Raw genomic sequence first — 13,370 nt, 5'->3', positions numbered from 1 at the left:
GGGATTTCATGTCCTTATTGAATGTTCCAGTTCTGTTACCGCTGTTCGTGACATAATTACTTTCTCCTTGATCTCTAATGCAAGTCTTAAACACTTAACCAGAAAAAGAAAATCTAAATTATTTTAAAAATTGTCTTTGCGCTGAGAGCTTTTTTAAGCCCACAATGACATGCCCCAAATTGGGACGCCTTAAGAGAATCACAGCAAATTGGTTCTAACTTCAAGGTCAGCGGAGGAAAAGTGGCCTCTGTGTAAACAATTTACTCTTGGTGAAAATTTGGTGCCAGGAACATTTACCGTATGTTGAATGTAGGCCAAGAGAGGATTGGTTGCCCCTATCAACTTGTATTTCTATAAATATAGTTATGAGGGATTTTAAAGGCTTTAGCTGGTAGTTTATCAGTTTAGAAACAAGGTACGCATTTCCAGGTTGGCTGTGTCCTACTGCTGTTTGCCATTAGTTAGTTGTTTCCGATTCCATGGAAAGCTGACCAGTTGTTGGGTCTTTTGTGCTGGAGGATTGCAAATACAAAGTCAATTTCAATTCACCCTTTGTCAAGTCCTGCCCGTTGTCCCGCCCCCTCTTCACACCCATTGGTTGCTGTGTCTTGGTGGGACACTCGTGGGACACTCCATCCACTCCACTACCATTTTTATTCAGTTGCTTCGTATTGTTATTCTGTGTGTTAAATTCTAATTTCAAACTTGGTTTCAGTAAAATGGAGCTGCTCCGTGGCAGTATAGTGACTCAGCATGTTTTTAAATGTTTTTAATGTACATTTAGAATATTTGTTCTCTTTCACTGTATTCACATGTATTTTCTTTCTGGTTTGTGTATATATTTCTGTTTAAAAAATAAGGAAGCTCAGTTTATTATCTGATTTGAACATTTCTATCTTTATGCGGTGCTTGACAATACTAATATTTGAAACAGAAAAATTATGTTTTAGCAAATTCAACATAAAAAAGGCGGAACCAGGGGCGGGACAAGGCAGGTAGAGCTTGCTGGTTGGTCAGTCAGGGAGGGACCAACCAGAAGGCTAACAAAGGGTGAATTCTCTCCCTCTCTGTAGTTTCAGTCTCTTGGCCCTGTCCACTCCTTCCCAAAAGCAACCAATGAAAACTGGTCTCGTGTAACCAGTCCTCTCTTAATTCCAAATCATCATTAGAGATAATAATGGTCCGCCCCCGCGGCTGGCGGCTTCCAGTTACTGTATCCGTGATTGGATATCTCGCATTTGCATTCGACTGCAATAGGGTCAATTGCCACCTATAACCTTCCAGTCATTCATGCTCCCATGCCTTTTCGCAGATTGACACCAATGACTCAGACCTGTCAGATGACAAGCTGCTGGAGCACCGTTACTCGGGGATGGAGGAGGACCTCGACGGGACCTTCCAGACCTCCATGATCGCACTGCACGGCAGCGCCTGCAGCGCCGATCTGGACTACCAGATGAGCCTGCTCTCATCCACACCCAAGGTTGGTGCTTAAAAAATGTTTCAGGCCATTTGTGCTTTGTTAAGATGGAAGGGACACAAGAAACAGGGAGGGCAGGGAATCAAACTCAGCATGTTGTGTTGTTTATTTAATAGAACCGCCACAACCCACCCCGATGCAGTTTTGCATAGGCTATTTGTCTGTGTACTGGCATGTGTGTTTTTAGAATCAAAAAGAACAAGTCGCTTGGGGGGGGGGGGGGGGGGGGGGGGGGTTAACTTTGCAATATCCCAGCAGCACACAATGATAAATATGTGTTTACTTCGTGCAGTAGAGGGTCAAAGAAAAGTCATGGGAAGTACTATTGACTTGCGTTTAAAGCAGCAACCATTACTGCCCTTTCAACTCTGGATAACCAGAGGCACCTTTTTCAGATGCAGCAACTCTTTCCTATCCTAAAACGGAATTCATTTGACATCATTATTCCTGAAAACGAACATGACATCACCCACATTCACAGCATCACACCTTTGAAGTTTCTTCCCTTAAGCCAACCACCCTCCACCCACACCACTAAATTCACACTTTACCAAGCTCCTACAACATCTCCAGTGGCTTTTTAGCCAAGCTGATACATTGACATCTGCATTGCTTTGCTGTTTATTATCTGTTATTGGACTCTTACCACTGCTACTGTTACTTTAACATGTTTTATATATGGTTACTATAAAATAGAAATGTCTGTTCTGTACATTTATCTCTATGGTTTACATGATTTAATGTTTGGTAGTCACCGCACCGCATGGCATCATTGCCAAGGTAAATTCTTGCTATGCACAAGAGGTCCAAGACACAATGAATAATAAATATCTAGAACAGGGTTCCCCAATTAGTTTTCCCCAAGGGCCGAATTATGTCTAGGGTACCAAGTCGAGGGCCACAACATTGCAGGGGGCAACGGTGGCGTTCCCACTACTCCAGCGACAGTTTTCGTTGAAAATTTTGTACGGTATGTCCAAAACCGTTCGTTTTGAATTTATAATTTTAAAGATGATTTAAACTAGTGAAAACAGCCGATCTACAAGCACACAACGCCTCGCGGTGCGAGGCGTTGTGTGCTTGTAGATCTGCTGTTTTCACTACTTTTGTGCGACGGCCTTGTATGATTTGCCAAAGAACGTACAACTTTGGAGATACGAGATTTCCACCCGACAACGACGATATACTAGTGTTGTTGCTGCTCTTATACCACCAATATTACTGGGGTTGGTGTGGGCCAGACAGTAGCCCCCCGCGGGCCACCTATTGGGGAACCCTGATCTAGATCAATCTTGGAGCTGCTCCAAGCAACTTTTCGGTTGCTGTGTGAGGCCTTAGCATGAGTTTATAGATTTGGCCATGGACTACGTTTTTCTTCTGGTTCATACTGTACATGCGAGCAATGTAAGGACGTGAGGCTCACTCGGGTTTAAAAGCTTAAGAAACAGTATTCACCAGAGGAGTCGTGCTTGATACTGAAGATTAGATTCTGAATCCAATGCAAACATTTGTTTTGCAGGAAAAACATTCCTTGGGCTAAAAACGGACCCCATAAAACTATGGTTTAGTGATGAGTCATCACTTTTCAAAGTTTTGTGGTGGCCGTTTCTCAGAAAGGAATGTTTTTTTGTGCAAAACAAATGCATTGGATTCAGAATCCCGAAAAAACCCCTAGTTTGACCCCTCAAATGCTACTTAAAGCATATTTATTTTTTGTATTATTTTACTGTATAGTAAAGTCTATGAGAGCAACTTTGATTGGCTCCCACAAGTTCCCCAAGACAAATCTGCGATGCCCCTATAGCCAAAAATGTTCCATATGACATGTTCTAACTGTGTGCCAAATTTCATGCTTCTTTCATAAAGTGCACGATTTTTGCCTGAAATGCTCGGACTATGCATGCTAATGTGACGAATTCCCAAGACTTGCTTAGTCATCTAGAAACGAATACTGCTGCAGGAGCCTAATTTAGGCATGGTTAGACCAATAAACCATTGTGTTGGAAAAAGTATTATTCAATAAATTGATAAATAGAAACCAACAGTTTTTATGTGAAAACATTTTAAACTGCTGAATAATCTCCTGGTATAACAAATGAATTCGTTTTTTTCAAAGTAAGATAAACTTGTTTAAGTCTTCTTGTACTGGGGATTAAACTTTTCTTAGCCTTAATATTTTGTTCAGAAGTGCTGTGTGCATGGCCATGGTTTTATTACCAGCCCTCAGATAGGCTTTGCTTTTAATTTCTCTCTGATGCCTCTGAGAGTCGCTCCTATTTGGCATTCCGGTCCTCATCACACCTGACTGCTCCCTTTTCTAATATCGGAATGTATTTTAAATCAGTCTGTTCTCCTACTATACTTGGTAGACTTCCCATCCCATTGCTTCTCAAATATACACAGCAGCCCATTAGAAGGAAACAGCCCATTTCTTGCTCTATTCTATTCTGTATCTCAGTAGTTATGTCTGTGGGTGTCTTAAAGATGTATTGTGTAACTTTCTTTTGTGTGAATAAAATGTTATTTTGTTCAGGTAGAGTATGTTAGTTAGTATAACATAATAACTTGTACAATTGGGGTGGTTGTATTTGGTCTCCCTACTATTCTTTTGAGAGGTATAGATCAGCGGTTCCCAAAATTTTCAGGTAGAGATCCAAAAGAGAGATTAGATGTTTGCCGTGGGACCCAATAGTGAAAACAGCAGATCTTACAAGCTCACAACGCATCGCTTCATGCCGCGTTGTGAGCTTGTCGATTGGGTATTTTCACTACTTCTTAAAAAATGTGTTTTCTAATTGATGGGATTTCTTCAAATCTTCTTTTATTTATTAAAAAAAGGGACCCATAAAAATGTGCACGTGATCCACAAATGGGCCCCGACCCAGTGTTTGGTAACCACTGGTTTAGATCCTGTTTCTGACAAAAATGTTGAAGGTCAACATATAATTCCTTCCCAGAGCAAGCGGGCAGGCTCTATTAGCCAAAAAAAATAAAAAACTAATTCAGCACTTGCACAGCAGAAGCAGACCCAAATATGTGGGTAGAAAAGGAAAGTTACATAGTGTAGATTTAATCCAAGGACTGACGAGTTTACTCTCCTTCGGAGGCCCCAGCGGCTAAGTGTTAGCCGAGATTCATTGCTACCCAGCCTTGGTTGCGGTGAATTATACAAGTACTGTAGGTGGTGCTGTGATAATAAAGCTACATTTAGTGCCTCACACACTCTCAGGATCATTAGTAATTACTGCTGTTCTCCGCTGGCAGCCTGATGGCCTTCCTACAGCTCATTACAAGGAGTGCTGAGGGGTGACTGAGCTGTTTGATACGCACCCATCGCTCCAACAGTTGTTGACATAACACAGTGTAACGTTAATTCGGCTGCTGGGCTTTGTTTTATTCAGTACAAACTCAAGTGCTGCACTTAAGTACAAGTTTCTTTTTCTTAAAAATTCCGATTACTTCTATTTCTACTTGAAATTACTTGTAAACTCTAGTTACTTGCACCAGCAGAGCGCGCAAGTACTGCGTTCGGCTGCGTATGTACTATGTAGGTATGTAGGTAGGTAGCTATGTGTGTTTAAACCCGTAGCCCAATGAGGGACCAGCACTTCTGGCAACGTCATCATTAACAGCCAATGAGGGACCAGCATTCCTGGTGATGCCAGTGGTGATGTCACTGGCATTGCCAGTGGTGATGCCAGTGGTGAGCGCACCTCATGCTGGCGCTTACATGGCCTACTACTTGTGCACAAGTCAAGTGCGCAAGTTGTCACCTCGACAGAGTGCAGTTCTAGTTACTAGTTACTTTGTAGATATGTATTATTATTACAAAGCATACATTAACCACTTCAGCCCTATGTGATTTGGCTATTTGAAAAAAGCTGATCTACAGTACAAGCTCACAGTACAGTACAGTACAGTACAGTACAGTACAGTACAGTACAGTACAGTACAGGTATAATTGACGCCAACAATATTTATGTACCTTTCCCCCGGTACATTTTGAATACTGGTACTTTTACTTGTAACAGAGTTTTTCCGACATTGTGGTATTGCTACTTTTACTCAAGCAACAAAAAAATAAGAAAATAATAATCTGAGTGCTTTCTTCCCACCACTTTGTTTGTTAATTAATCCTAGCTGACGGGTCGGTTGGACTTGCTGAGTGAGCGTTCTGGCCTGGCGGACACTACGGAACCCTTCTCTCCAGAGGGGAAGTCCAGTGCTTTCACTCCTCCCGGTCTGAGAGGTCAGGCTGTGATTGACTCGCTCCTGAGTGCTTCTGATCCCTACCTGTCCCAGCACTCCTCTTCCCGCATGGAGCCGACGGACAGTTCGGGCTCATACAGCCCCTTCAGTGAAACAGGTACCACAGACCTGTTATTATCAGGGGCGTCACGAGTGGGACTGAGTTACTAGGGCCCAAGGTCGAGAGGGGCCTTAATTGTTTTATACTTTAGCTATTGAAAAATAGCAGATATACGAGCTTGTAGATCTGTTATTTTTGAAAAGTTGTGTGCAGATCTTTGAATGTACTGTAGGCTATGTATTTTTCAAGCGAACATTTGTAATTAAAATTTTGCTTCTGGGTGGGGTCCCTGGAAATAAATATTTTGAGATGGGGGTCCGTGGCCAAATACATATCGTTTTGTGGGTCCTTCACATGAAAAGGTTTGAGCACCAGTGCACCACTGACATAGAAACTTAAAAAATAAAAGATTGTGGAAATAGCCGATCTACAAGCTCTACAACGTCTGATGCGTTGTGAGCTTGTAGATTGGCTAATTCCCCCAAAAAATGTAAACTCTATTTTGATAATTAAATCTGGAATATTTTTTTTACAGTGCATTATTTATTTTCATTATTGGTATTGGTCACAAATAATCAGTCAATGCTTGTATATTTAAGTTGTTTGTCGTTGTTTTTTGTATGTGGTTGTTTTTTGCCTTCTAGCCAAACAGAAATGGAATTTGTTGTAACGTTCAATGCCAAAAAAAAAAACACAATTAAATCGTTACAGGCAATTATTTGCATGACAGTTAACCGTTGAGTAAAATGTCGTTGTTCGTGACAGGCCTCGGTATCAGGACTGATGTTCAGGAGGAGCCTCTGGAGCCGTTCCACTTCCAGATGGAGCCAGCCGTCTCAATTGGAGACATTGGGGAAATACAGGCCTCGAGGAAGGTACACGTCTCATTTAAATAAGTACCTTCAACTAGAAAGAGAACGATCTGTTATTGTTGTTTGATCGTCAGTCACAAGATAGAAAAACATTCAAATGTATTGGTATGCATTGAGCTTCAACGACAAGGGTCTTTTGAGAGGGCACATACAAGCCTCCAAATAATGATTGACAATAAACCCTTGTTTTTCAATTCACTTGTGGAGTACTTGTTATCTGAGTACCATCTTCATTTTGTATTCCTCGCCCAATCCAACCCTCTGCCCGTAACCTAGCCTCTGGAGATGACTGCATGGGTCCTGAATGTGACCTAAAAAAATGCTTTCATTTAGTAGATGAATATTTGTGCTGAATTATCACCCTGAAGGATAAGGACACTGCTGTGAAACAAGCAGGCGAAGGGGACGACAAGGAAGTGCTGCACACCCCAGGGAGCAATTTTGAAAGGACCATCACGGTCGTCAAGGGCAACTGCAGCCTGGGTGAGTGTTTGTTTGCCTCACCTTCTTGGAATGTAAATCAGATCGACTAGACCAGGGGTCTTCAACCTTTTCAGGCCAAGGACCCCTTAGTTGAGAGAGAGATGAAGCAGGGACCCCCACAACCATGTTCATAGATTCTGTATAGTTTTTTCTTTGTTTGACAGCACAATCATGTATCGTGTATTTTAGAATCATGTCAATTTGTTTTTAACCACTTGAACCGTCAATACTTAAAAAAAGAAAACCTGACCTTTCACTCTGTACTTAATCTGCTCATTTCCCCCTCTATACCAAAGCTCTTTGCCGAAAATAGCCAATCTGCTATTTTTGGCTAAAGTTCTCTGAATATGGATGCTAGGGTTCAAGTGGTTAATATAAAAAAGGAGAAAAAAGGCTTCTACAGAAGACCCCCTGTAGTAACTCTGAGGACCCCCTAGGGGTTCCGGACCCCCTGTTGAAGACCCCTGCGCTAGACTGAAGCATTGGCCTTTACTCTCTTACTCATACCTTTTATTGAATTTTTTGTATCTTTTAAAAATGCCAGATTTGTTTAAAAGAAATATTGAAATGATCCTGGCTATACTTTCCAAACCACGAGGTTCAATTCTGTTTCCCCCTGGAGGGGGAACTTGTACTCTCAGTACTCTCAGAAAACAGCTGTTCGACTTGTTTTATCGGCTGTTTTCGGTGAAAGCTTTCTCCACAAATAGCAGAAAACTGAAAAGGCACTTGAGAGCTGCTTTTGTGACTGAGAATAAAATAAATAGATTTTAAGGTTCAGTTTCGCTGTGAAGATGGATCACTATTGCATGCATTCTGAGCTGTTCTGTTTTACTCTAAGAAATATAAACCAGTTTTTTATGTGTTTTTGACATCAGCCCTGAGGCTGCAGTCTGTCTTGTCTGGATTCCAGCTTTTTGTGAGAGTTGTTAAATTTAATTATTCAGTGGCCAAATATTACAGGAGTAATGGGATTCTGATTTAATTGTCTCTTTAGAGAAAATCCTAATCTTTCCATTTTATTCGGTTCACCACTGTTAAATCACCCCATTAAAAGGTAATCTAAAACCTTACGACACATGCAATTTGTAGTCTGCGGCATTCAACATTCGGGGGGGGTTAATTTGCAACAATTTAAGTCTGCAATATTTCAAATAACCATGCAAGTCCTTTGTGTGTGCGTGATCTGCCTCAAAGGAATGACAGTGAGCGCTGTGAAGGATGGCTTTGGGATGCTCATTCGCAGCATCATACCCGGGGGCTCCATCAGCCGCGATGGGCGCGTGGGGGTGGGGGACCTCATCCTGGCCATCAACCGCGAGCCCACTGCCAACCTGTCTAATGCCCAGACCCGCGCCATGCTCCGGAGACACTCTCTCATCGGACCAGACCTAGAGTAAGTCATCATCGTTGTCAATGGTTTCAGTGACACCAGGGGACTTACAGCAAAATAAACATTTCCTTTACACATTATGCACGTAATACTTATAAGTGTTTTTACGGTTGTAAAGTAATCATACATGCTCTGTAATTGCTTTGATTATACAGTACATATACTGTATATACTGTATTTTGCTGTGGTGATATTGTCTTATGCTATTTTGCCATGTTTAGAAACATGAGCCGTCCTCTCGTTTTTAAGGTTTTTCTTTCAGTACTTTTTACAGTTTTTACCAGTTATTTCCCTAACAACCCTTGAATGATTAGATGAGGTTAACTGTGATCAAAAGCCTTACAAAGGATACTTATTAATGCATCAACTAGTTAAAAGTCAGACTGATAATGTACTAACAGTTACTGTGTCTTTGCCCGTCCTTCCATTCTTTTACAGGATGATCCACAGGGAATTATGCATTGGCAGCTTGTTTTTTTAACGAAGTGCAAGCTCTCATAAATGCATCAATTATGGAGAGAGATTAGCGGTCATGTTGTCCATGGATCCCTAAATTGTTTCTATCCGTTGGCTGCACTGAATTAGTTCAGGGAGGGCAAGAAGCTACTATTCCCTCCCACACTGTGAGGAAAGTTCCCTCAAAGGCAAAAAATGTAATGTGGTATTTTACAAGTACCGCTTGATGTGCTAAACTTGGCAGTATGTTAGCTTCGGTGCATAAAATCCCCAACTCTTCACATTTTTTTTAGATCTGCTTGTGCACCCGAGGACGATCTGTGCCCCTTTTATGTGTGAGTATGGCTATTGGCTCGCTTCCATGCTGGTGGTGTGCTAGCAGAACCTGCCGTCTTCATTTTCTATCTGTCATTTCGTTTACTATGTCTGAAGCTGGGCTTCCTTTCCCGACTGGTGAAACAGGTTTTATCCAGAAAAAGAAGTAGAATGTCACTTCTGCGACCCAAATAGTTCATGTCAGTTACAACTGACTATTGAAGAAAAATTATAATAATAACAGTTGTTAAGAGACATTCCTTTAGTTCAGTGGTTCCCAAACTTTTATAACAAAAAGAATAGCCAATGTATCTAAAGTGATTTTGATGCTATATTAACACATATTTCTGGGGACTCATTGGAACCCCCACAAGCTCTCCGGGGGTCTCACTTTGAGGACCACTGCTTTAATTGTTATTATGGTACAGCATATTGGATTGGATGCTAACTATCAACCTAATGGCTAGTTCTTTGTAGTGGCAGCAAAGCTGATAATCGTGTGTTCTTGCACATTCTAACAAATTGGTTCAAATTATCTGGATAAATCTTTGGATTGCCTGCATCTTTTAACCACTAAATTTCGTAATCCTATTGCTGTGTCTAAGATGCTTGCCGACCTTCTTATGTGATTAACTGATTATGTGATTTACATGTTTTTTTAACTACCCTTCTACTAACTTACTAACTTGCTCGTGTTCGCTGTCTCTACTTGAATCATTATCTCCGCCAGGAGATCATGCACTAGGGCATTCACCAAATATTCGAATATTTGAATATCAAAGTCACTATTCGATGTTGTTCACCGAAGTCAAATATTCGCTTATTTTCATTTTTTAATTGTTTTCTCTTTAAAAAATATATTGTTTATAAAGCTTGGCTAGATAGGAAGTCATAGGAATGAGTTGTCAATGCCCCTGGTGGATGAATTTGTTAATGCTCTATACCAGGGGTTCTCAAACCTTTTTAGGCAGTGACCCCCAAAATAAACATATTTGAACTGGGGACCCCCACCCTGACAAGTACTTGGAATTGTAGGTATTACATTTAATGTGACTCGGTCCTGCATATAAATATTGTGAAAATAGCCGATCTACATACTCACAACGCCTCGTAACGCAAGGCGTTGTGAGCATGTAGATCTGCTATTTTCACAATGTTCGCCTCTTGCTTACATAATATTTGACAGTTTGGCCAGTCCGGTCGAATATTCGACTATTCGAATACTTTGAGGTTGAATAATTCGAATACTAAAAATCACTATTCGTGAATGCCCTATCATGCACATGTGTGTTTGTGCACACGCGGGCGTGCAGACATGCGTGCAGACATGCGTGCTTGTGTGCGTGCATGCGTTTGTGTGTGTGTGATCTCACATACTACTGGGCCAAACAGCGTTGTGCACGCTTGCAGGACTTCAGTTCTTGCATATTTTTCAAATCCGTCAATGACAGACAGCTATGTATTTAATTTTTCCCTTTCATTTATAACCCAATGACAGACATGCAAGCCGGTACAAGTTTCCGTTAGATTAGCACCAAGATATTCATTTATGAACGTTACAACATACACCCAAAAACTCCGAATGACAGTATTTATATCTGCTCACAGTCAACAGCTGTCAAAAGGCTGTCTCGAGTCTCACTATTAGTCCCTTTTACAGTCTTTAGAGTGCTGACGCTCAGTAAAGTTTGCACCAAAATTATAGCCTAATACAAATCACTGCCATTACATTTAGAGTTGCTGAATGAGCATGGTGGATTTGAAAATAACATGTTTTGGTGACTTCTCTGGAGGAAGACAGTAGAGACTATGTACAACTGGTAATCACATGCCGTGCTGTTGCTTTCGTGGCTGTCAGGTTGTGCATACATATTATTATTGGAGGATATTGCAAGTAGGCCCTCGATAATTGGCCAAACACAAAGATTTGTTTTGATAATATAGTAATATACAAAAAAATCATTAATAGGGATTCATAGTAGGCTATACTATCGTCACTGTTGGGCAGAAACCTTGTATCTCCAAGTTTCAAATGTGTACGTTTTTTCCACAAAGTAAAGCCCTGCTTCATCATATAAGGCCGTCACACAAAGGTAGTAAAAACAGCAGATCTACAAGCACACAACGCCTCGCGGTGCGAGGCGTTGTGTGCTTGTAGATCGGCTGTTTTCACTAGTTTAAATGATTTTTAAAATGATAAATGCAAAACGAACGATTTTGGACATACAAGGTTTTCACCCGACAACAACGCTATGTCTGACCATTTTTCCAAGTCGGGACGCCGCTGTGTTAGGGCGTGCCTCCTGGCGGAGATTTGCGCTCCTCTGAATGCACCTTTCTCCTGAGTCTGACGCTGCATGTGCTGATGTTCAAAATGACCATGGTTCGTTCACCTAAAACACCTGTTGCCCGCGGTACATTCCCCACTGTGTCTGCATGCCGTGGTGTTTATGCTTAACCATCAGAGTGCTCTTCAGAATCAACCTGATGTGAAATCCAGCTGAAAAAAGACCTGCCGCACCATTGCACCGACCTGTAGGGCTGTCACGATATGACATTTTACATGACGATTAATCGCTCAAATAATTGCGATTAACGATTTAATTGTGTTTTTGTCGTTGACAATTACATTTCTGTTTGGCTTTTAGGCTTTGAAGTTGCACACGGTAGATATGACACATAACCTAAATATACAAAGAAATTACGGACATATTTGACGACTTTATACTTGAAAATGAACATTGATAGTGGAAATAGCCGATCTACAAGCTCACAACGCGTCGCGATGCGACGCGTTGTGAGCTTGTAGATCTGCTATTTCCACTATTTTTGACTGGAAACGATTATGACGATTATGTCAAATAATCACGATTAGACGATTATGTAATAATTGTGACAGCCCTACCGACCTGGGTTCAATATGTTGGGAGGTGGGAGGACCGACTTTGATAAGTCGGTGCCGCGCTGTGAGCTTGTATATCTGCTATTTTTCACTGGTTAAAGCATTCAATAATTCTAGGCCTAAATGAGAATTAAGAATGGTTTTTCATCAAATTTTGTTTCCAGTGACAACATGCTGGCACCAAAATAATAAACCAAATAAATACATAAATACCACACACAAAAGTACAGAGACAGCTTAGTATTCTGATTCTCAAACTAGAGAGTGGAGGGCAAGAGAGAGAGAGAAAAGAACAAGAATAGAATTAACAGAAGACAGACTTGAATGTTTAACTTAGACAGGGTGATAAACATATACAATACAAATATACAATACAGACATTCATACATACATACATACATACATACATACATACATACATACATACATACATACATACATACATGTACTGTATATACATACATGTTTAAGACCCTCTTTTTATTTATTAGTTTCTTTACAAATCAAACCCTGGCACTGACTAACCTACATTCTTAATTTTGGAACAGTAAAGTGCTCTCACAAATTACGGAATTGCTCTGCCCTTCAAAACTATGTGACATGTTTAAAAAAAAAAGAAGAAGAAAAAAGAAAAAGATATTCATGATGCATTCGGTGGTGGAAAACTTTATTGGCTCAGACATTTATGAACAAGGTGCACATCTGTTTTGTATAGTCAGATGCCGTGTATACATAATTCATTGGCATCTCACCTTGGGCCGTTGATAGGCGGAATGCATTTGGTTGAGAAATCGTTGCTGTCGGAGAGAAACCTTGTATCTCCATATTTCAACTTTTTAGGTTTTTTCGTAAATCGATGCCCCACTTGAGCATACAAGAGTATCGCACAAAAGTAGTAAAAATTGCTGATCTACAAGCTCACAACGTGTAGCGATGCGACGCGTTGTGAGCTTTTAGATTTGTCATGTTCCCCATTTTCCTTATTTATATACAATGATAAAAAGGAAAGTTTTTTCGGACATACAAGGTTTTCTCCCGACAGCGACAAAATAGACTCGAGTTCATTTCTGCTGCAATCTTGAGCGCACAGTAAAATTGGATAGGGTGGAGAAAAACAGGACAGCTTCTGAATGCTAATGAGACAGCCATAAATGTATAAC

The 13,370-nt window shown here is 40.8% G+C and overlaps 1 protein-coding gene across 1 annotated transcript in view; it reads left to right on the top strand.

The window, feature by feature from the left end:
* mpdz (multiple PDZ domain crumbs cell polarity complex component) overlaps positions 1-13,370 on the top strand; it is a 120,015-nt gene that overhangs the window by 43,043 nt on the left and 63,602 nt on the right. The window contains exons 18-23 of the mRNA XM_080741315.1: positions 1,313-1,483; positions 5,621-5,846; positions 6,555-6,664; positions 7,030-7,144; positions 8,342-8,540; positions 9,287-9,328. Coding sequence (XP_080597441.1) covers positions 1,313-1,483; positions 5,621-5,846; positions 6,555-6,664; positions 7,030-7,144; positions 8,342-8,540; positions 9,287-9,328 — 863 coding nt within the window. The remainder of the gene's footprint in view (positions 1-1,312; positions 1,484-5,620; positions 5,847-6,554; positions 6,665-7,029; positions 7,145-8,341; positions 8,541-9,286; positions 9,329-13,370) is intronic.

Source organism: Nannobrachium achirus, assembly GCF_963921795.1.
Source record: "Nannobrachium achirus genome assembly, chromosome: 14".
Taxonomy (NCBI): Eukaryota; Metazoa; Chordata; class Actinopteri; order Myctophiformes; family Myctophidae; genus Nannobrachium; species Nannobrachium achirus.
Note: the sequence above shows the minus strand (reverse complement) of the source record. Positions and strands in the feature narration are given on the sequence as shown.